This window comes from Anomaloglossus baeobatrachus, chromosome 5 (assembly GCF_048569485.1).
Source record: "Anomaloglossus baeobatrachus isolate aAnoBae1 chromosome 5, aAnoBae1.hap1, whole genome shotgun sequence".
Classification (NCBI taxonomy): Eukaryota; Metazoa; Chordata; class Amphibia; order Anura; family Aromobatidae; genus Anomaloglossus; species Anomaloglossus baeobatrachus.
In genome coordinates this window covers 106,839,804-106,860,793 of record NC_134357.1, presented here as the reverse complement: position 1 = coordinate 106,860,793, position 20,990 = coordinate 106,839,804, and the positions used below count along the sequence as shown (strand labels likewise).

The following is a 20,990-nucleotide window of genomic DNA, read 5'->3' as shown; positions in this document are numbered from 1 at the left end:
TAAAGGGATTTTCCCTACTTTATCCCACTAGCGATCAAGCGTTGTAAAGTTATGGGGCTTGGTCTGACACTCCAATCCCAGTGGCACTGTAAATTTACGATAATGGGATAAAGGTCCTGCAATTGAACAGGAACAGGTCCCAATTCCCAACTGTCAGACACAGCTTGGGTCACTAGGGAGGCGATAAAAGCACTAAAAGGGGTATTCATATCTCAAAGATACTATCCCAATATGTAGTAGGTGTAATAATAATAATAATATCAAATACTTCCAATTAGAAATGTAATATAGTTCTCCCGATGTAGCCACATCTCTTACCTTATGTGCAGGGTATTGCAGACTAGGTATTCATGGTTACATCCACTCATACAGTGACAGTAGCTGTGGTCATAACCATGGATAGCTAAGCTATAATGCCCTGCACATGGAGACATGGCTATATCAGGAGAACTATATTACATTTCTAATTGGAGGTATTTACTATTATTATTTTTACTACGCCTACTATATATTGAGATAGGATCTTAAAGACGGCAATGGCCCTTTAAGTCTTCTCTTTTGTCAGCTATATAGTGCTCAGTAAGCTCTATGCAGCACAGAGAAGTATTGTCAATACCAATGAATCCATAGAACCTGGTAAATACAGGACAGCCGAGTCTCTGCCGCCTGGCATAGCAGAGTGGTAGAGTCCTACCAGCAGAGCCATGCAAGCTCCGCCAGTGACTTCTGTAACTATTAGGAATGGTTTTCCTCTTTAACTGTGGCTCAAATGGATGCCTTAGTTACAGTGGAAAAAATAAAAAAAGTATGTTTGCCAGAGAATAAAAATTCCCACCATGAGTAAAAAAGAGAATTTTGTTTACATACCGTAAATTCTTTTTCTTATAGTTCCGTATTGGGAGACCCAGACATTGGGTGTATAGCTTCTGCCTCCGGAGGACACACAAAGTACTACACTAAAAAGTGTAGCTCCTCCCTCTGAGCCTATACACCCCCTGGAGAACCAGATCTAACCAGTTTAGTGCAAAAGCTGAAGGAGAATAGCCACCCACAAGTAAAAACAGAGCAAGAACCGGAACAACCGGAGACTCTGTCCACGACAACAGCCGGTGATAACACGCGGAACAAGAAACTGCCAACAGGCAACAGGGAGGGTGCTGGGTCTCCCAATACGGAACCTATAAGAAAAAGAATTTACGGTAAGTAAACAAAATTCTCTTTTTCTTTATCGTTCCTATGGGAGACCCAGACATTGGGACGTCTCAAAGCAGTCCATGGGTGGGAATAAACCGAAAAACTGAGAAGTAGGCAGAGCCTAACTTCACAAATGGGCGACAGCCGCCTGAAGGATGCGTCTGCCCAAGCTCGCATCTGCCGAAGCATAAGCATGCACTTGGTAGTGATTTGAAAAGGTATGCAGGCTAGTCCAAGTGGCAGCCTGACAGACTTGCTGAGCCGTAGCCTGGTGCCTGAAAGCCCAAGAGGCACCGACAGCTCTGGTCGAGTGTGCCTTGATCCCTGGCGGGGGAGGCACCTGAGAACACTGGTAGGCATCGGAAATGGTCGACCTAATCCAACGGGCTAAGGTCGGCTTAGAAGCAGAGAGGCCCTTACGCCGACCTGTGGTTAGCACAAAAAGAGGTGCACCGCCTAAGAGCAGCGGTGCGAGACACATAGATCCGGAGCGCCCGCACCAGATCCAGAGTATGCAACGCTTTTTCAAAGCGATGAACAGGAGCCGGACAAATGGAAGGCAGGGTAATGTCCTGGTTAAGGTGGAAAGGAGAAACCACCTTAGGGAGAAAGTCCGGAGTCGGACGGAGAACCACCTTGTCTTGATGAAAAACCAAAAAAGGTGATTCCGAAGAGAGCGCAGCCAAATCAGAGACTCTCCTGAGGGAAAGCTCGCCTGGGCCAGTCCGGAGCCATGAGGATGACCCGACGGCCCTCCATTCTGATCTTGCGCAGGACTCTGGGCAACAGAGCTAGAGGGGGAAAGACGTAGGACAGACGAAACTGGGACCAGTCTTGAACCAGAGCGTCCGCTGCGAAGGCCTGAGGATCGTGGGAGCGAGCCACGTAAATCGGAACCTTGTTGTTGTGACGGGATGCCATTAGGTCCATGTCCGGAGTGCCCCACTTGCGGCAGATTGACTGAAACACTGCCGGATGCAGGGACCACTCGTCACTATCCACGGTTTGACGGCTGAGATAATCTGCCTCCCAGTTTTCCACGCCTGGGACGTTGACTGCGGATATGGTGGACTTGGAGTCCTCCGTCCATTGAAGGATACGTTGCACCTCCAACATTGTCAGGCGGCTGCGTGTCCCGCCTTGGTGATTGATGTAGGCAACTGCTGTCGCGTTGTCTGACTGGACTCGGATGTGCTTGCCCGCCAATAGGTGGTGAAAAGCTAGGAGAGCCAGGAGCACGGCTCTGGTTTCCAGCACATTGATTGAAAGGGCTGACTCGGACGGAGTCCAAGTGCCCTGTGCTCTGTGGTGGAGATGTACCGCTCTCCAGCCGGATAGACTGGCATCCGTGGTGAGGACCACCCAGGACGGAGCCAGGAAGGAGCGTCTCTGAGACAGAGAGAGGGGCCGAAGCCACCACTGAAGAGAGCTCCTGGTCTGTGGCGACAGAGCCACTAACCTGTGCAAGGAGGAAGGCCGCTTGTCCGAACAGCGGAGAATGTCCAGCTGCAGAGGATGCAGATGGAACTGGGCAAAGGGAACAGCCTCCATTGACACCACCATCTGACCCAGCACCTGCATCAGGTGCCTGATGGAATAACGGCGGGGCCTCAGCAGAGAGCGCACCGCCAGTTGGAGGGACTGCTGTTTGATCAAGTGCAACTTCACAAGTACCGGCAGAGTCTCGAACTGCATCCCTAGGTACGTGAGCCTCTGGGTCGGAGTCAGAGTGGATTTGGGCAGATTGACCAGCCACCCGAATTGGGCTAGAGTGGAGAGAGTGAGCGACACACTCCGCTGACAGTCTGCGCTGGACGAAGCCTTGACTAGAAGGTCGTCCAGGTAAGGAATCACTGCCAAACCCTGAAGGTGCAGAACCGCAATCACTGCTGCCATGACCTTGGTGAATACCCGAGGGGCCGTGGCTAACCCGAAGGGGAGAGCCACGAATTGGAAATGTTCCTCTCCGATTGCAAAACGTAGCCAACGCTGGTGAGAAACTGCAATTGGCACATGCAGATAGGCATCCCTGATGTCGATGGATGCCAGGAAATTCCCATGGGTCATTGAGGCAATGACTGACCGCAGAGATTCCATGCGAAAATGCCGCACCTGAACATGCTTGTTGAGAAGCTTGAGATCCAGGATGGGCCGGAAGGAACAGTCCTTTTTGGGGACTAGGAAGAGATTAGAAACCTCTGTTTTTTGGTCCTTGGCTGAGTTAGTGGACGAGGCCGAGGGCTTAGAGGACGACCAGTTGGAGGAACGAAAGGAACAAAACCTCGACTGGTTCCTACCCTGGACAGGTTTCCTGGTTTTGGTTTGTGGCATGGAAGTACTCTTCCCGCCAGTAGCTTCCTTAATAATTTCATCCAGTTGTTCACCGAATAGCCTGGACCCAGCAAAAGGGAGCCCAGCAAGGTACTTCTTTGAAGAAGCATCTGCCTTCCACTCTCGAAGCCACAAGATCCTGCGGATAGCGAGGGAATTAGCCGAAGCCACCGCAGTGCGGTGAGAAGCCTCCAGCATGGCAGACATGGCATAGGATGAAAAAGCGGAAGCTTGGGAAGTTAAGGCAACCATTTCAGGCATGCATTCCCTCGCCAGGGAATCTATCTCCTCTAGAGAAGCAGAGATGGCTTTGAGAGCCCACACTGCTGCAAAAGATGGGGAGAACGAGGCCCCTGCCGCCTCATATACAGATTTGGCCAGAAGGTCAACCTGGCGGTCAGTGGAATCCTTAAGAGAGGTGCCATCAGCCACTGATACAACTGTCCGGGCTGAGAGTCTAGACACCGGAGGGTCTACCTTTGGTGAATGAGCCCACTCCTTGACCACCTCAGGTGGAAAGGGAAAACGGTCATCAGAGCCACGCTTTGGGAAGCGTTTGTCAGGACAGGCCCTAGGCTTGGTCACAGCGGCCTGAAAACTGGAGTGGTTAAGGAACACACTCTTTGTCCTCTTAGGCAAGGTAAACTGGGGCTTTTCTGCCAGAGAGGGTTGTTCCTCTGATACTGGCGGATTGAGGTCCAGTACAGAATTAATGGACGCAATTAAATCACTAACATCTGAGTCACTTTCGGACAGATCAATGGGGCACATGGAGGTAGCCTCCGAGCCCCCAGTAAAGGCATCCTCCTCGTCCCGCGAGTCAGCTTCTGAAACACAGCCGCGGGACGAGGAAGGAGAGGGAGCCCTACGTCTCCTCTTAGGAGGACGGGGTCTGGGACCAGACGAAGAATCCTCTGTGAGCTCCGCTGAAAGAGCCCTAGCAGCAGAGGCACCCTGTGAAGGGGGCTGATGCATGTTCAGCAAAGTCCGGGACAGCTGTCCCATGGAGTCGGCAAAAGACTGGGAGATTGACCTAGAGAAGGATTCTACCCAAGCCGGGGGTTCAGCCACAGGAGCCGGAGCAGCCGGAGAGACCACTGTGGGTGCGATTCCAGGCTGAGGCATTGTCAGGTTAGAGCAGGCATCACAATGTGGATATGTGCTCGGTTCAGGCAGCACGAGCTTACATGCAGTGCATACTGAATATAGCTTTGGAGCCTTGCTCCTCGTGTGAGACATGCTGCTGAAGTGGGGGCTCTGCCAGAGTGACCCCAGAGAGTATATACAGAGGCCCACAACCAGAGGTTGTGGCTTACCAGACCGCTGGAGCGGTGTTGTGTGCCCTCCAGATCCCGAAGCCTGGACCCCCAAGAACCTCAGCAGGGATGCTGCAGCCAGTGCTGATCGCAGAGAAAACGCTGATAAAATGGCGCCGGAGCGAGGAGAGGGGGCGGGACCAACCCTGAAAGCGGGATCTGGAGGGCCAAAGAGACTTACAGGGGAGGAGACATGTACCCAGTGAGGAGTGTCCCTCCCCTGTGCAGAACGGCCGCAGGGCGGAGCCGCACTGTCCCTCTGCATGAATGACATGCGAGGGCAGTGAAACCGAAAGTAGGCCTCCGGCGAAGCCGGGGCCTAAATTTGAGCGGTGCGGCCGGCGCGCAGGCACCATCGGCGCGGTTCTCAGGCGACAGCCACAGAACCGGCCGGAAATGTCAGAAAACTCACTCAGCACACTCTCCCAACATAATTAAGTACAGGGACCCCCAGAATATAAACGTCTCAGGTACTTAGCTTGCTGAGACGCAGGGTTCTAAGTCCCTGGGGATGAGTGCTCCGTCCAGCAGGATCCTGAAGGGCTGCGGATGGAGACCGGTCTCCTGCAAAGCATGGAGAACCGTGCTGGCTCCCACTTCAAGCCAGAGCTCGAGGGATGGAGAAGGAGCGCGGCATGTAAGGCTCCAGCCTTGGAATCAACCTTAACAGCACCGCCAACACAGTGGGGTGAGAAGGGACATGCCGGGGGTCCAGACTTGGACCCGCTTTTCTTCAAACTCTTTCCAAAAATGAAAAATCAGATGAGAATGCATGTGTGGATGTATGCCTCCTGAACACAAAGCAATGAACTGGCTATATCTGGTTCTCCAGGGGGTGTATAGGCTCAGAGGGAGGAGCTACACTTTTTAGTGTAGTACTTTGTGTGTCCTCCGGAGGCAGAAGCTATAGACCCAATGTCTGGGTCTCCCATAGGAACGATAAAGAAGAAGGGAATTTTGTTTACTTACCGTAAATTCCTTTTCTTCTAGCTCCAATTGGGAGACCCAGACAGTGGGTGTATAGCTACTGCCTCTGGAGGCCGCACAAAGAACTACACTTAAAAGTGTAAGGCCCCTCCCCTTCTGGCTATACACCCTCCCGTAGGAGTACGGATTCCTCAGTTTTAGTACCAAAGCAAGAAGGAGGAAAGCCAATAACAGTTTCAAAAACAAAGTCAATCCGATAACAAGATCGGAGAGCTTAAGAAACAACATGAACAACATGTGCACCCGAAAAACGAAACCCTAAGAACAAATAGGGCGGGTGCTGGGTCTCCCAATTGGAGCTAGAAGAAAAGGAATTTACGGTAAGTAAACAAAATTCCCTTCTTCTTTTTCGCTCCTAATTGGGAGACCCAGACAGTGGGACGTCCAAAAGCAGTCCCTGGGTGGGTAAAAAGATACCACATGAACGGGCTGTCAGACAGCCTCTTCCTACAGGTGGGCCACCGCCGCCTGAAGGACCTGTCTACCTAGGCTGGCATCTGCCGAAGCGTAGGCATGTACTTGATAGTGTTTGGTAAACGTGTGCAGACTCGACCAGGTAGCCGCCTGGCACACTTGCTGAGCCGTAGCCTGATGCCGCAATGCCCAGGACGCACCCACGGCTCTGGTAGAATGGGCCTTCAGTCCAGATGGAATCGGAAGCCCAGCAGAACGGTATGTGTGAAGAATTGGTTCCTTGATCCACCGCGCCAGGGTGGATTTGGAAGCTTGCGATCCCTTATGCTGACCAGCGACTAGGACAAAGAGCGCATCAGAACGGCGTAGAGACGCCGTGCGAGAAATGTAAATCCTGAGTGCTCTCACCAGGTCCAACAGATGTAAACCCTTTTCAAATTGGTGAACTGGATGCGGACACAAAGATGGCAAAGTGATATCCTGATTGAGATGAAAGGAAGAAACCACCTTGGAAGAAAACTCTGGAATTGGACGCAGTACTACCTTGTCTTGGTGAAACACCAGGAAGGGAGATTTGCAAGATAACGCCGCTAGCTCGGACACTCTTCGAAGAGACGTGACCGCCACAAGAAAAACTACCTTTTGTGAAAGCCGAGAAAGGGAAACCTCTTTCAAAGGCTCGAAAGGCGGCTTCTGGAGAGCAATGAGAACCTTGTTCAGATCCCAGGGTTCCAATGGCCGTCTGTAAGGAGGAACGATATGACAAACTCCTTGGAGAAACGTGCGTACTTTAGAAAGCCGTGCCAAGCGCTTCTGAAAGAATACGGATAGCGCGGAGACTTGACCCTTAAGAGAGCTAAGCGACAAACCTTTTTCCAACCCAGACTGCAGGAAGGAAAGAAAAATTGGCAATGCAAATGGCCAGGGAGAAAACCCTTGAGCCAAGCACCACGCTAAGAATATCTTCCACGTCCTGTGATAGATCTTAGCTGAGGATGGTTTTCTAGCCTGTCTCATTGTGGCAACAACTTCATGAGATAAACCTGAGGCCGCTAGGATCCAGGACTCAATGGCCACACAGTCAGGTTCAGGGACGCAGAATTCAGATGGAAAAACGGCCCTTGAGACAGCAAATCTGGACGGTCTGGTAGTGTCCACGGTTGGCCTACCGTGAGATGCCACAGATCCGGGTACCACGACCTTCTTGGCCAATCTGGAGCGACGAGTATGGCTCGATGGCAGTCGGACCTGATTTTCCGGAGAACTCTGGGTAACAATGCTAGAGGTGGGAACACATAGGGGAGTCGGAATTGCGACCAATCCTGAACCAAGGCGTCTGCCGCCAGTGCTCGGTGATCGTGAGACCGTGCCATGAAAACTGGGACCTTGTTGTTGTGCCGTGACGCCATCAGATCGACGTCCGGCGTCCCCCAGCGGCAACAGATCTGCTGAAACACGTCCGGGTGAAGGGACCATTCTCCTGCGTCCATGCCCTGGCGACTGAGAAAGTCTGCTTCCCAGTTTTCCACGCCTGGGATGTGAACTGCGGATATGGTGGACGCTCTGCTTTCCACCCACGTCAAAATCCGCTGGACTTCTTGAAAAGCTTGGCGACTGCGTGTTCCCCCTTGGTGGTTGATGTACGCCACCGCCGTGGAATTGTCCGACTGAATCCGAATCTGCTTGCCTTCCAGCCATTGTTGGAAGGCTCGCAGAGCAAGATAGACTGCTCTGATTTCCAGAACATTGATCTGCAGGGTGGACTCTTCCTGAGTCCACGTCCCCTGAGCCCTGTGGTGGAGAAACACCGCTCCCCACCCTGATAGGCTCGCATCCGTCGTGACCACTGCCCAGGACGGGGGAAGGAACGACTTTCCCTGTGACAATGAGGTGGGGAGAAGCCACCAACGCAGAGAGTCCTTGGCAGTCTGAGAGAGGGAGACAGTCCTGTCGAGGGACGTCGATTTCCCATCCCATTGGCGTAGAATGTCCCATTGTAGAGGGCGCAGATGAAACTGCGCGAACGGGACTGCCTCCATTGCTGCTACCATCTTTCCTAGGAAATGCATGAGGCGCCTCAGTGAGTGCGACTGGCTCTGAAGGAGAGATTGCACTCCAGTCCGTAGCGAGCACTGCTTGTCCAGTGGAAGCTTCACTATCGCTGAGAGAGTATGAAACTCCATGCCAAGATAAGTCAGAGATTGGGTCGGGGTTAGATGAGACTTTGGAAGTTGATAATCCACCCGAAACTCTGGAGAGTGTCTAGTGCCACCTTCAGACTGTGCTGGCATGCCTCTTGAGAGGGTGCCTTTATAAGCAGGTCGTCTAGATACGGGATGACCGAGTGACCCTGCGAGTGCAGAACAGCTACTACTGCTGCCATGACTTTGGTGAAGACCCGGGGGGCTGTTGCCAGACCGAAAGGTAACGCTACGAACTGCAGGTGTTCGTCGTGTATGACGAAGCGTAGGAAGCGCTGATGCTCTGGTGCAATCGGCACGTGGAGATACGCATCTTTGATATCTATTGATGCTAGAAAATCTCCTTGAGACATTGAGGCTATGACGGAGCGTAGGGATTCCATCCGGAACCTCCTGACTTTTACGTGTCTGTTGAGCAACTTTAGATCCAGGACGGGTCGATACGATCCGTCCTTTTTTGGGACCACAAACAGATTGGAGTAAAAACCGTGACCTTGTTCCTGAAGAGGGACGGAGGTCACCACTCCTTCCGCCTTTAGAGCGGCCACCGCCTGCAACAGAGCATCGGCTCGGTCTGGTGGTGGAGAAGTTCTGAAGAAACGAGTTGGCGGACGAGAACTGAACTCTATCCTGTACCCGTGAGACAGAATATCCCTCACCCAACGGTCTTTGACGCGTGACAGCCAAATGTCGCCAAAGTGGGAAAGCCTCCCACCGACCGCGGGTGTGGGAATCGGAGACTGCAAGTCAGGAGGACGCCGTCTTGGCAACGGTTCCTCCGGCTGTCCTTTTTGGGCGTGACTGAGACCTCCAAGAATCTGAGCGTCTCTGGTCTTTTTGAGTCTTTTTTGACGAGGCGAATTGGGACCTGCCCGGTCCTCGAAAGGACCGATAACCAGACTGACCCTTCCTCTGTTGGGGTTTGTTTTGTCTGTGTTGCGGTAAGGATGAGTCCTTACCCTTGGAGTGTTTGATGATTTCATCCAAACGCTCTCCAAACAATCGGTCACGAGAAAAAGGCAAATTGGTTAAGCACTTCTTGGAATGAGAATCTGCTTTCCAATGTCTCAACCACAGGGCCCTACGCAAAACAACGGAGTTGGCTGACGCCACTGCCGTGCGGCTTGTAGCGTCAAGAACAGCATTAATCGCGTACGACGCGAATGCCGCCATTTGCGAGGTCAATGGTGCTACCTGCGGGGCAAATGCACGTGTGACTGAGTCGACTTGCGCAAGCCCGGCTGAGATAGCTTGGAGTGCCCATACGGCCGCAAAAGATGGCGCTAACGACGCTCCAATCGCTTCATAGATGGATTTCAGCCAGAGCTCCATCTGCCTGTCAGTGGCATCTTTAAGTGCCGCTCCATCTTCAACTGCAACCAAGGATCTAGCTGCAAGCCTGGAAATTGGAGGATCCACTTTTGGACACTGGGTCCAACCCTTGACCACCTCAGGGGGAAAAGGATAGCGTGCATCTTTAAGCCGTTTAGAAAAACGCCTTTCAGGATAAGCGTGGGGTTTCTGGATTGCGTCTCTAAAGTCAGCGTGGTCCAGAAAAGTGCTTAATGTACGCTTAGGGTATCTGAAATGGATTCTCTCGTGCTGCGAAGCTGACTCCTCTACAAGAGGAGCTGGTGGGGAAATATTTAACATCTTATTGATGTTAAATATAAGATCATTAACTATGGCGTCACCATCTGGTGTATCTAGATTGAGAGCGGTCCCAGGATCAGAATCCTGATCAGTTACGTCCGCCTCATCACCCATAGATTCATCTCGCTGGGATCCTGACCATTGAGATGAATGTGAAGGCCCGTCATAGCGAGCCCGCTTAGGCTGCCCGGGGCCATCGTCCGAGTCAGAGTCTTCACCCTGAGGTGTATGTGCCCGTCCCGGAGCTTGGAGGTAATTCAGCTGAGGGGGACCAGGGGGCAATGATTGCACAGTGTCCGTGGCCTGAAGTACAGGCCTAGCTCGCAATGTGTCAAGAATTTGTGACATAGTGAGAGACATTCTGTCAGCAAAAGCTGCAAACTCAGTTCCTGTCACCTGGACAGCATTCACAGGTGGTACACCCTGGGTCACGTCCAGCAGAGGTCCCGACTGTGCAAGCGCCGCAGGGGCCGAGCACTGCACACAATGGGGGTCCGTGGAGCCTGCCGGTAGAAAAGTCCCACATGCGGTGCAGGAAGCATATAATGTCTGTGCCTTGGCACCCTTGCGTTTTACGGACGACATGCTGCTGGCTCTCTGCAATGTGAGAGAGTCTATAGCCAAAGGGCGACCAGCGCTATGCAATACAAAGTATTTGTAGAAACAAAATACTAAGAATACTACTGGCACAAGAGGGGGTGAGCCCTGAGGGCTGCTTACCGCCCGCTGAATAGCGGGTAAGAGGCGCAGAATTCCTTGTCTGGGTCTCCCCGGCTCCCCTCTGCAGCTCAGCGTGTCAGCAGGAATGGCTGCCGGCGTCTGTGGAGAGGGGCGGTCCGTGGGAGTTCCTAAACAAAAGTGCGGGAAACAGTGTCCCCTCTGTGCCTATTGTGAGGGCTGGAGTATGTAAAAACGACTCCAGCCCTCGGCGCTGATGCACTGACCAGCGTCCCGCCCCTCTCCTGACTGGCAGGTCTGGGGGCGGGAACGAACGGAAGCAGGCCGCAAAAGCCGGGGACTCGAGTTATCAGCGCGGCCGCCGTAAAAGCGCGGCCCGCGCTGAAGTCCCCGGCGCACCACAAGTGCCAGCCGCGCCGCAGTCCCAGCGGCCGGCGCGACCGATTCCCAGAAGTGTGCCTGCTTCAGCGAAGCTGAATGAGGCCATGGCACAAGCGCCGCAGCGCTGATGTCCCCGGCGCACTACAACACCCAGCATGCTGCGGTGTGAGCGCCAAATGCACGGGGACACAGAGTACCTTGAGGAAGCAGGGCCATGTCCCTGATGTACTCCGCTCCATCCAGCATCTTCTCCAGGGGCTGTAGATGGAGCACGGTCTCAGTGCCTGGAGACCAGTAAATCCCACTTCACCCAGAGCCCTGTAAAAAGGGATGGGGAAGGAATCAGCATGTGGGCTCCTGCCGCCGTACCCGCAATGGGTACCTCAACCTTACAAACACCTCCGACATACAGTGGGGTGAGAAGGGAGCATGCTGGGAGCCCTGTATGGGCCCTCTTTTCTTCCATCCGACATAGTCAGCAGCTGCTGCTGACTAAAAACAATGGAGCTATGCGTGCGTGTCTGACCTCCTTCGCACAAAGCTAAAACTGGGGAATCCGTACTCCTACGGGAGGGTGTATAGCCAGAAGGGGAGGGGCCTTACACTTTTAAGTCTAGTTCTTTGTGCGGCCTCCAGAGGCAGTAGCTATACACCCACTGTCTGGGTCTCCCAATTAGGAGCGAAAAAGAAATAAGAAATAATGGGGGGGAAGTTCACCTTACAAAATGCATTTTTTTTAATGTATTTAAAAAAAAAAAAAACACACTGTTTCAGAGTTAAACATATATGGCTGAAATCATGCAGCCAGTATTGGAAACGCGCTGCCCACGGATTGAGTATGTACCAGCTGTCAGTTTCCCTTTAAGGGAGGAAATTACTGATAGACTTCGGTGTATTTTGTGCATTCAGAACAGAAAAAAAGCTCAATGCTCATGATTTGTGTCAAAGAATATGTTTCTCAGAAAAAAAGCTAGCTTTCCAGCAAGAGCCACTTTTCTGACTCATTGACAGGCAGTGATTTGCTTTGGAAGTGACTGCTTCAGACATAAGTCAGAGAGAATCCTTGGAAATTATGAGCGGCAGAAATCACATTATCCCTTCAATTACACTTATTAGGCACGGTAATCCCCTTAAAAATTATTTACAGTACATAGTGCCAAGTAAGCGTGCACAGGTAACGCACGCAGAGCTGAGGAGCATTGCTGGGAGGTTTCACTGAGCTAATAAAAGCAGCAAAGAGGAATTTTTCCCAATATATTTAAAAATGTGTAAAAATAATGTACATATAAATGCAAGTGTGAATCCGCTCACCAGCTCTGCCTGCTGCTTTCCATAGCGCTCTCTGTCATCGGCAAATTTTCTCATCTCCCTGTTCCTCTGACTCTCGGATTCTTTAGCCTGAGCAATAAGAGTCTTTCTTTCGTCGAACCATTTCTTTTTGTCATTGGTGAATTTCTCTTCAAGTTCCTACATAAGAATGAAGAGAATGTAAAGAACAATTACCAATAGGCATTTCTGGGAAAAAGGCAACAAATGAGTGATTTTTTTTTTCTACAGCTTTTTTTTCAGCACTTAAATGAAGTGGGGGGATATTTTAGTACGGAAAACGTGGTTTCGAGCTATATATAATAACCTTTTTGCCTCTGCAGTTTCTCTGTATTTGGAAGGTTTTTTTCCCTTGTTTTCTAGTACAGTGGAACCTTGATTAATTAACGAGTACAACCCGTTCTGGGAGTGCGCTTGTTAACCAAGTTATTCGTCTAACAAAGCAAGATTTCACATAGGAAATCATTGCAATGCAGACAATTCATTCCGCAACTTGTGCAATCTCCCATCGTGGTCCCTTATTATGCCATTCCACACACACACACACACACACACACACACACACACACACACACACACACACACACACACACACACACACACACACACACACACACACACACACACACACACACACACACACACACACACACAATGCTCACCTTACTTTCCATTGCCGGCCTCCTGGTTCTTGTAGTTTGCCGCTACAGGATGTGTATCTGGTAACCATCGCGACGAAGGAGGAACGTCCACTGCCAGAGCGCTGAAGTCAAAGGCAGGAGCTGCTTGCCTCTGATTGGTCAGCGCGCTGCCTTAGAGTAGGAGCTGACAGTGGGCATTCCTCCCTCATCGCGATGGTTAAAGGATATACATTCTGTAGCTGCAAACTACATGAACCGTGAGGCCGGCAATGGAACGGAAGGTAAGGTAAGCATAATATGCATGTGTGCGTGCGTGTTTGTGCGGACTGCAAGAGCAGGTCAGAGCGCGGTGTAAGTACGGAACCGGAAGTGTGTGTGGCGAGTACTTGCTCGTACACCAAAGCTTGCTCGTAAACTGAGTTACAAATTTACAGCAAGCTTTGCTCGTATAGCGAAATACTCGCACACCAAGTTACTCGTAATCTGAGGTTCCACTGTACATCGAACAGTAAAATTAATGGATGGCGTCATTCAAAGCTACAACTCATCCTGCGACAAAACAAGTTCTAATACGGCTATATGGACAAAAAGGTTATGGCTCTTGGGATGAAAAGGGAAAAGCAGAAAACGAAAGGGATAAAGGTGTAAAACGTTTCTAGACAATTGATGAACACAAAAATCATATGGGGACTTTGGTCACGTTTGTCTACTTGAGTTTTCTGAGTTTCAGGTCAAATTTACATAAATGAAACACGTATGACGTTATCTCCAATCTTTATAAACCCTCAGAAAGGACCACTGTTTGGCATCGCCAGCCCTTAGGACACTCCGCACTGTGTTAGCAGATTTACCTTCAGTTGGCTCTGTAGCTCGACGGCTTGTGTCTTGCTGGTTTCGGTGTTATTGTTCGCTTCTCTGCTCAGCTCTAGAACATTTTCTTTACTACCCATTTTCTCTCTATACTTTTGTTTCCAAAGCTCCAACTCTGTATAGAAGAGGATTACAGAAAAACATATAAAGAATCGTTAAGCTTAGGCACATGCATACAGCACAGTATAGTCAAACTCCTTGATTACCTAGAAAATTTTCAATTTTTTCCTTATGTGGCTAAACTTACCAGCCAGTAATTGTTAACTACCTGTCTGTTCTGCCTGACGACAATCTTCCCTGGCTCAGAGTTCACAGACTGCTCTTGCTAGGGAAGCCCCGTCAAGTGATATGTCGCTCTTGCCAGGGAAGCTCCTTCATCCTGCAATGTCATGTCACTCTTGCCAGGGAAGCTCCTTCATCCTGCAATGTCATGTCACTCTTGCCAGGGAAGCTCCTTCATCAGGCGGTGTCATGTCGCATTAGCTAGGGATGTTCCTTTGTCAGGTGATGTCATGTCACTCTAGCCAGGGATTCTCCTTCGTCAGGTATTGTCATGTCACTTTTGCCAGTGATTCGCCCTTATCAGGTGTTAGCATGACTACCTTGTCAGGGATGCGCCTTCGTCAGGTTATGTCATGTCACTCTTGCCAGTGATGCTCCCTCGTCAGATGATGTCATGCTGCTCTTGCCAGCGATACATCGTTGTCAGGTTATGTCATGTCACTCTTGCCAGTGATGCTCCCTCGTCAGATGATGTCATGCTGCTCTTGCCAGCGATACATCGTTGTCAGGTGATGTCTTGTCACTCTTGCCAGGGATGCGCCTTCGTCAGGTGGTGTCATGTCGCTCTTGCCAGCGATGGATCTTTGTCAGGTGATGTCTTGTCACTCTTGCCAGCAATGCGTCTTCATCAGGTGGCATCATGTTGCTCTTGCCAGGGATGCTCCCTCGTCAGGTTATGTCATGTCACTCTTGCCTGGGATGCGCCTTTGTCCGGTAATGTCATATCGCTCTTGCCAGTGATGCGCCTTCGTCCGGTAATGTCATGTCGCTCTTGCCAGAGATGCGCCTTCGTCAGGTAATGTCATGTCGCTCTTGCCAGTGATGCGCCTTCGTCAGGTGATGTCATGTCGCTGTTGCCAGTGATGCGCCTTCGTCAGGTGACGTCATGTCGCTCTTGCTATAGATTCTCTTTCATCAGGTGATGTCATGTGGACACAGCAGCTTCTATGCTTCTTCTTCACTCTGTCAACAGGGTATCAGTGCCTAACTGCAGGGTGCCATCTGTCAATCAGCATGACATTGGAAGTGACACCTCAACATCAAAGCAGAAGAAAAGACGCTGCTCTGTTTTGAGGTCAAAGGAAACAGAAGAATCACCACCTGAACAGGAAAAGATTGTTGCAGAGCAGAAAAGGCAAAGTAGTCAGCAACTACCTGTCAGTGAACTCTTAGAACGAAAGGAAAAAACCCTCAAAAGTCCTAGATAACCCCTGTTGTTTCAGAAAGAAACTTTGCACAAATTAATAGAAGAAGCAAACATAAAAAACATCGTAAAATATTCTAACAGAAAGATCGGCTTCTTTCTCCCCTTTCTTCCTTGGCTTCAGGAACTCATCACTCTATTGAAACGAGTCTTGGTCAAAGTAAGGCTACGTTTCCATGATAAGCTTTGGATGAGTTTTTGACGCTATGCATTTTCGCGGTATCAAAAACGTAGCGTCTTTCAGTTCCAGCAAAGTGGATGGGATTTATAGAAATCTCATGGCCACTGGGTTGTTTTTTATTTTTACTCAACATAAACTGACGTGCGGTGCGTACTTCAATTTCTCTTGCGGTTAGGCTGAATCTCCTAAGCAAATTTTACCTGTAGACTTTCATTAGATGCAGAAAAATCTAAGGGTTGAATACGCATCAAATACACAAGTAGTCCGCACCTGACTATATCAGTTTTTTCAAAGCCAAATATCAGAAAGTATCACAAACAAAGCAGCTTCATTTAAAGCAGGACTTAAAAAAGAATACAAAAAAAACCTAAAGTCAATAACACGATAAAGAAGGGAATTTTGTTACTTACCGTAAATTCCTTTTCTTCTAGCTCTTATTGGGAGACCCAGACGATTGGGGTATAGCTACTGCCCTCCGGAGGCCACACAAAGCACTACACTAAAAAGTGCAAGGCCCCTCCCCTTCTGGCTATACCCCCCCGTGGTATCACGGGTTCTCCAGTTTTAGTGCCAAAGCAAGAAGGAGGAAGCCAATAACTGGTTTAAACAAATTAACTCCGAATAACGTCGGAGAACTGAAAAACCGTTCAACATGAACAACATGTGTACCCGCAAACAACAAAAAAATCCCGAAGGACAACAGGGCGGGTGCTGGGTCTCCCAATAAGAGCTAGAAGAAAAGGAATTTACGGTAAGTAACAAAATTCCCTTCTTCTTCAGCGCTCTATTGGGAGACCCAGACGATTGGGACGTCCAAAAGCTGTCCCTGGGTGGGTAAAGAGATACCTCATGTTAGAGCTGCAAAACAGCCCTCCCCTACGGGGGTGTCACTGCCGCCTGCAGGACTCATCTACCTAAGCTGGCATCCGCCGAAGCATAGGTATGCACCTGATAATGCTTGGTGAAAGTGTGCAGACTGGACCAGGTAGCTGCCTGGTACACTTGTTGAGCCGAAGCCTGGTGTCGTAATGCCCAGGACGCACCCACGGCTCTGGTTGAGTGGGCTTTTAGCCCTGAAGGAACCGGAAGCCCCGCAGAACGGTAGGCCTCTAGAATTGGTTCTTTGATCCATCGAGCCAGGGTGGCTTTAGAAGCCTGCAACCCCTTGCGCGGACCAGCGACAAGGACAAAAAGTGCATCGGAACGGCGCATGGGCGCCGTGCGGGAAATGTAGAGTCTGAGTGCTCTCACCAGATCTAACAAACGTAAGTCCTTTTCATACCGGTGAACCGGATGAGGACAAAAGGAAGGCAAAAAGATATCCTGATTAAGATGAAACGAGGATACGACCTTAGGGAGAAACTCCGGAATGGGGCGCAGCACTACCTTGTCCTGGTGGAACACCAGGAAGGGAGCCTTGGATGACAGAGCTGCCAGCTCAGACACTCGCCGAAGCGATGTGATCGCAACGAGAAACGCCACCTTCTGTGACAGGCGAGAAAGGAAACTTCCTTCAGAGGCTCGAAAGGCGGCTTCTGGAGAGCAACTAATACCCTGTTGAGATCCCATGGATCTAACGGCCGCTTGTACGGGGGTACGATATGACAGACCCCCTGTAGGAACGTGCGCACCTTAGAAAGACGTGCTAGACGCTTCTGAACAAACACGGATAGTGCCGAGACTTCCCCCTTAAGGAAGCCGAGCGACAAGCCCTTTTCTAACCCCGATTGCAGGAAGGAAAGAAAAGTAGGCAATGCAAATGGCCAGGGAGACACTCCCTGAGCCGAGCACCAGGTTAAGAAAATCTTCCACGTTCTGTGGTAGATCTTAGCAGAGGTGGACTTCCTAGCCTGTTTCATGGTGGCAACGACCCCTTGGGATAATCCTGAAGACGCTAGGATCCAGGACTCAATGGCCACACAGTCAGGTTCAGGGCCGCAGAATTCCGACGGAAAAACGGCCCTTGGGACAGTAAGTCTGGCCAGCCTGGTAGTGACCACGGTCGGCCGACCGTGAGATGCCACAGATCCGGGTACCACGATCTCCTCGGCCAGTCTGGGGCGACGAGTATGACGCGGCTGCAATCGGATCTGATTTTTTGCGCAGTACTCTGGGCAAGAGTGCCAGAGGTGGAAACACATATGTGAGCCGGAACTGCGACCAATCTTGCACTAAGGCGTCTGCCGCCAGAGCTCTGTGATCGCGCGATCGTGCCATAAATGCCGGGACCTTGTTGTTGTGCCGAGACGCCATTAGGTCGACGTCCGGCACCCCCCAGCGGCGACAGATTTCCTGAAACACGTCCGGGTGAAGGGACCATTCCCCTGCGTCCATACCCTGGCGACTGAGGAAGTCTGCTTCCCAGTTTTCTACGCCCGGGATGTGAACTGCGGATATGGTGGATGCTGTGTCCTCCACCCACATGAGGATTCGCCGGACTTCCTGGAAGGCTTGCCGACTGCGCGTCCCTCCTTGGTGGTTGATGTATGCCACCGCTGTGGAGTTGTCCGACTGGATTCGGATCTGCTCTCTTTCTAGCCACTGCTGGAAAGCTAGTAGGGTAAGATACCCTGCCCCGATTTCCAGAACATTGATCTGAAGGGTGGACTCCTGCTGAGTCCACGTCCCCTGAGCCCTGTGGCGGAGACAAACTGCTCCCCACCCTGACAGACTCGTATCTGTCGTGACCACTGCCCAGGATGGGGGTAGGAAGGATCTTCACTGTGACAATGAGGTGGGAATAAGCCACCATTGCAGAGAGTCCTTGGCCGTCTGGGAAAGGGAGACTTTCCTGTCCAGGGAGGTTGACTGCCCGTCCCATTGGCGGAGAATGTCCCCTCGCAGTTGGCGCCGATGAAACTGCGCAAAGGGAACTGCCTCCATGGCTGCCACCATCTTCCCTAGGAAGTGCATGAGGCGCCTTAAGGGGTGCGACTGGCCTTGAAGGAGAGACTGCACCTCTGTTTGCAGTGAACGCTGCTTGTCCAGCGGAAGCTTCACTATCGCTGATAGAGTGTGAACTCCATGCCGAGATACGTTAGTGATTGAGTCGGTGACCGATTTGACCTTGCCAAATTGATGATCCACCCGAAAGTCTGGAGAGTCTCCAGCGTAACATTCAGGCTGCGTTGTCATGCCTCGAGGGAGGGTGCTTTGACGAGTAGATCGTCCAAGTAAGGGATCACCGGGTGTCCCTGAGAGTGCAAGACTGCTACCACTGCTGCCATGACCTTGGTGAACACCCGTGGGGCTGTCGCCAGACCGAATGGCAGAGCTACGAACTGAAGATGGTCGTCTCCTATCATAAAACGTAGAAAACGTTGGTGCTCCGTAGCAATTGGCACGTGGAGATAGGCATCTTTGATGTCTGTTGAGGCAAGGAAGTCTCCTCGAGACATTGAGGTAGTGACGGATCGGAGGGATTCCATCCGGAACCGCCTGGCGTTCGCATGCTTATTGAGCAGTTTTAGGTCCAGAACAGGACGGAAGGAGCCGTCCTTTTTTGGAGCCACAAAGAGATTGGAGTACAAACCCTCGCCCTCGTTCCTGAGGGGGGACAGGGATCACCACTCCTTCTGCTCTTAGAGCGTCCACCGCCTGCAGCAGGGCATCTGCTCGGAGGGGAGGTGGGGCCGTTCTGAAGAATGGAGTCGGAGGACGAGAACAGAACACTGTCCTGTGCACGTGAGCACAATGTCCGTCACCCACCGGTCTGTGACCTGTGGCAGCTAAATGTCGCCAAAGGCGGGGGAGTCTGCCATCAACCGCGGATGCGGAGAGAGAGAGAGAGCTGAGAGTCATGAGGAGACCGCCTTGGTAGCGGTTCCTCCGGCTGCCTTCCTTGGGCGTGATTGAGCCCGGCCGGAATCTGAGCCCGTCTGAGGTTTTGTAGCCCTTTTGCACGAGGACAATTGAGACCTGCCCGAGCTTGGGAAGGACCGAAACCTCGACTGTACTTTTAGGACAGCATTAATAGGGTAAGTCGCAGTGCAGACATTGCGGAGTTACGGACGCCTCTGCGGTACAGATGTACATGTGCTCAAGGCCAGCTGCGCAAGAACAGCTGAAAAGGTTAGGTTGCCTATACGGCTGTGAATGCCGGAGCAACCGACACGCCGATAGCCTCCTAGACAGATTTCAACCAGAGTCCATCTGTCTGTGAATGGCATCTTTAAGTGAAGCCCCATCTCCAGTGCAACTATGGCTCTAGACGCAAGCCTGGAGATTGGAGAATCCACCCTTGGTCCTGGGTCCAGCGCTTGACCACGTCAGGGGAAAAGGGATAACGTGTATCTTAAAAACGTTTGGAGAAGACGCTTATCTGGTAAGCGTGGTGTTTCTGGACTGCTTCTCTGAAGTCAGCGTGGCCAGAAAAATACTCAATATCCGTTTGAGATACTGAAAAGGGACTTCTGCTGCTGTGAAGCTGACTCCTCCACTGGGGGAGCTGAGGGAGAAAGATCCAACCTTCCATTGATGGACGCTATAAGATCATTCACTATGGCGTCACCATCCGGTGTATCCGGATTGAGAGCGGTGTCAGGATCAAAGTCCTGGAGAGCTGCCTTATCATACAGAGAGTCCTCCTGGGACCCCCCCGTTCCAAATGAGGTTGGTCAGGAAGATTGCCCATGGCCTGTCTGGACTGCAAGTCTCTATCTTATGACAATATATCTGTCGAAACTGCAACTCCGTCCCTGTCCTTGGACAGGGATGACAGGTGGTTTCTTTGGCCACGACTAGTAGAGACCCCGGCAGACGAAGTGCTAGAGACCCCGGCAGACGAAGTGCTACAGGGGAGCATGCACACAATGGGACGGTGTCATGAACAGCATCCCATGTAGTAAAAACAGCACTGAAAATCTGTGTTGCTTTTTTGCCGCTGCCGACTAGCCATCTAGAAGTATATAGCCAAGATTGGTGACCGTACAGTGCAATGTATAGCCTACAAGCATAAAGTACAAATGAACACTGCAGCACAAGCAATACAAGCAGCATAGAAGCCTGTGCCCTGGCACCCCTGCTCTTCTGCTGCTGTAGACTAGTCATCTAGGGGAATATAGCCCAGAAGAGTGACCATACAGTGCGATGCATAGCATACAAGCACAAGTACAAATGCACACTGCAGCCCATGCAATACAAGCAGCATAGAAAAAAACCTGTGCCCCAGCACCCTTGGTTTTCTGCTGCTGTAGTCTAGCCATTCCAGGAGAATATAGCTAAGACTAGCGACTGTACAGTGCAATGTATAGCATACAAGCATAAACACAAATGAACACTTCAGTACGTGCAATACAAGCAGCCTAGAAAGCCTGTGCCTTAGCACACCTG

General features: G+C 51.1%; 1 protein-coding gene across 2 annotated transcripts in view; it reads right to left on the bottom strand.

Moving 5' to 3' along the window:
- Nucleotides 1-20,990, bottom strand: part of KIF20B (kinesin family member 20B) — a 340,877-nt gene that overhangs the window by 60,540 nt on the left and 259,347 nt on the right. For both annotated transcript variants that reach the window (XM_075348747.1, XM_075348748.1), the window contains 2 exons: nt 13,974-14,107; nt 12,467-12,622 (listed from right to left, as the gene is read on the bottom strand). In XM_075348747.1, the coding sequence (XP_075204862.1) occupies nt 12,467-12,622; nt 13,974-14,107 (290 nt within the window). The remainder of the gene's footprint in view (nt 1-12,466; nt 12,623-13,973; nt 14,108-20,990) is intronic.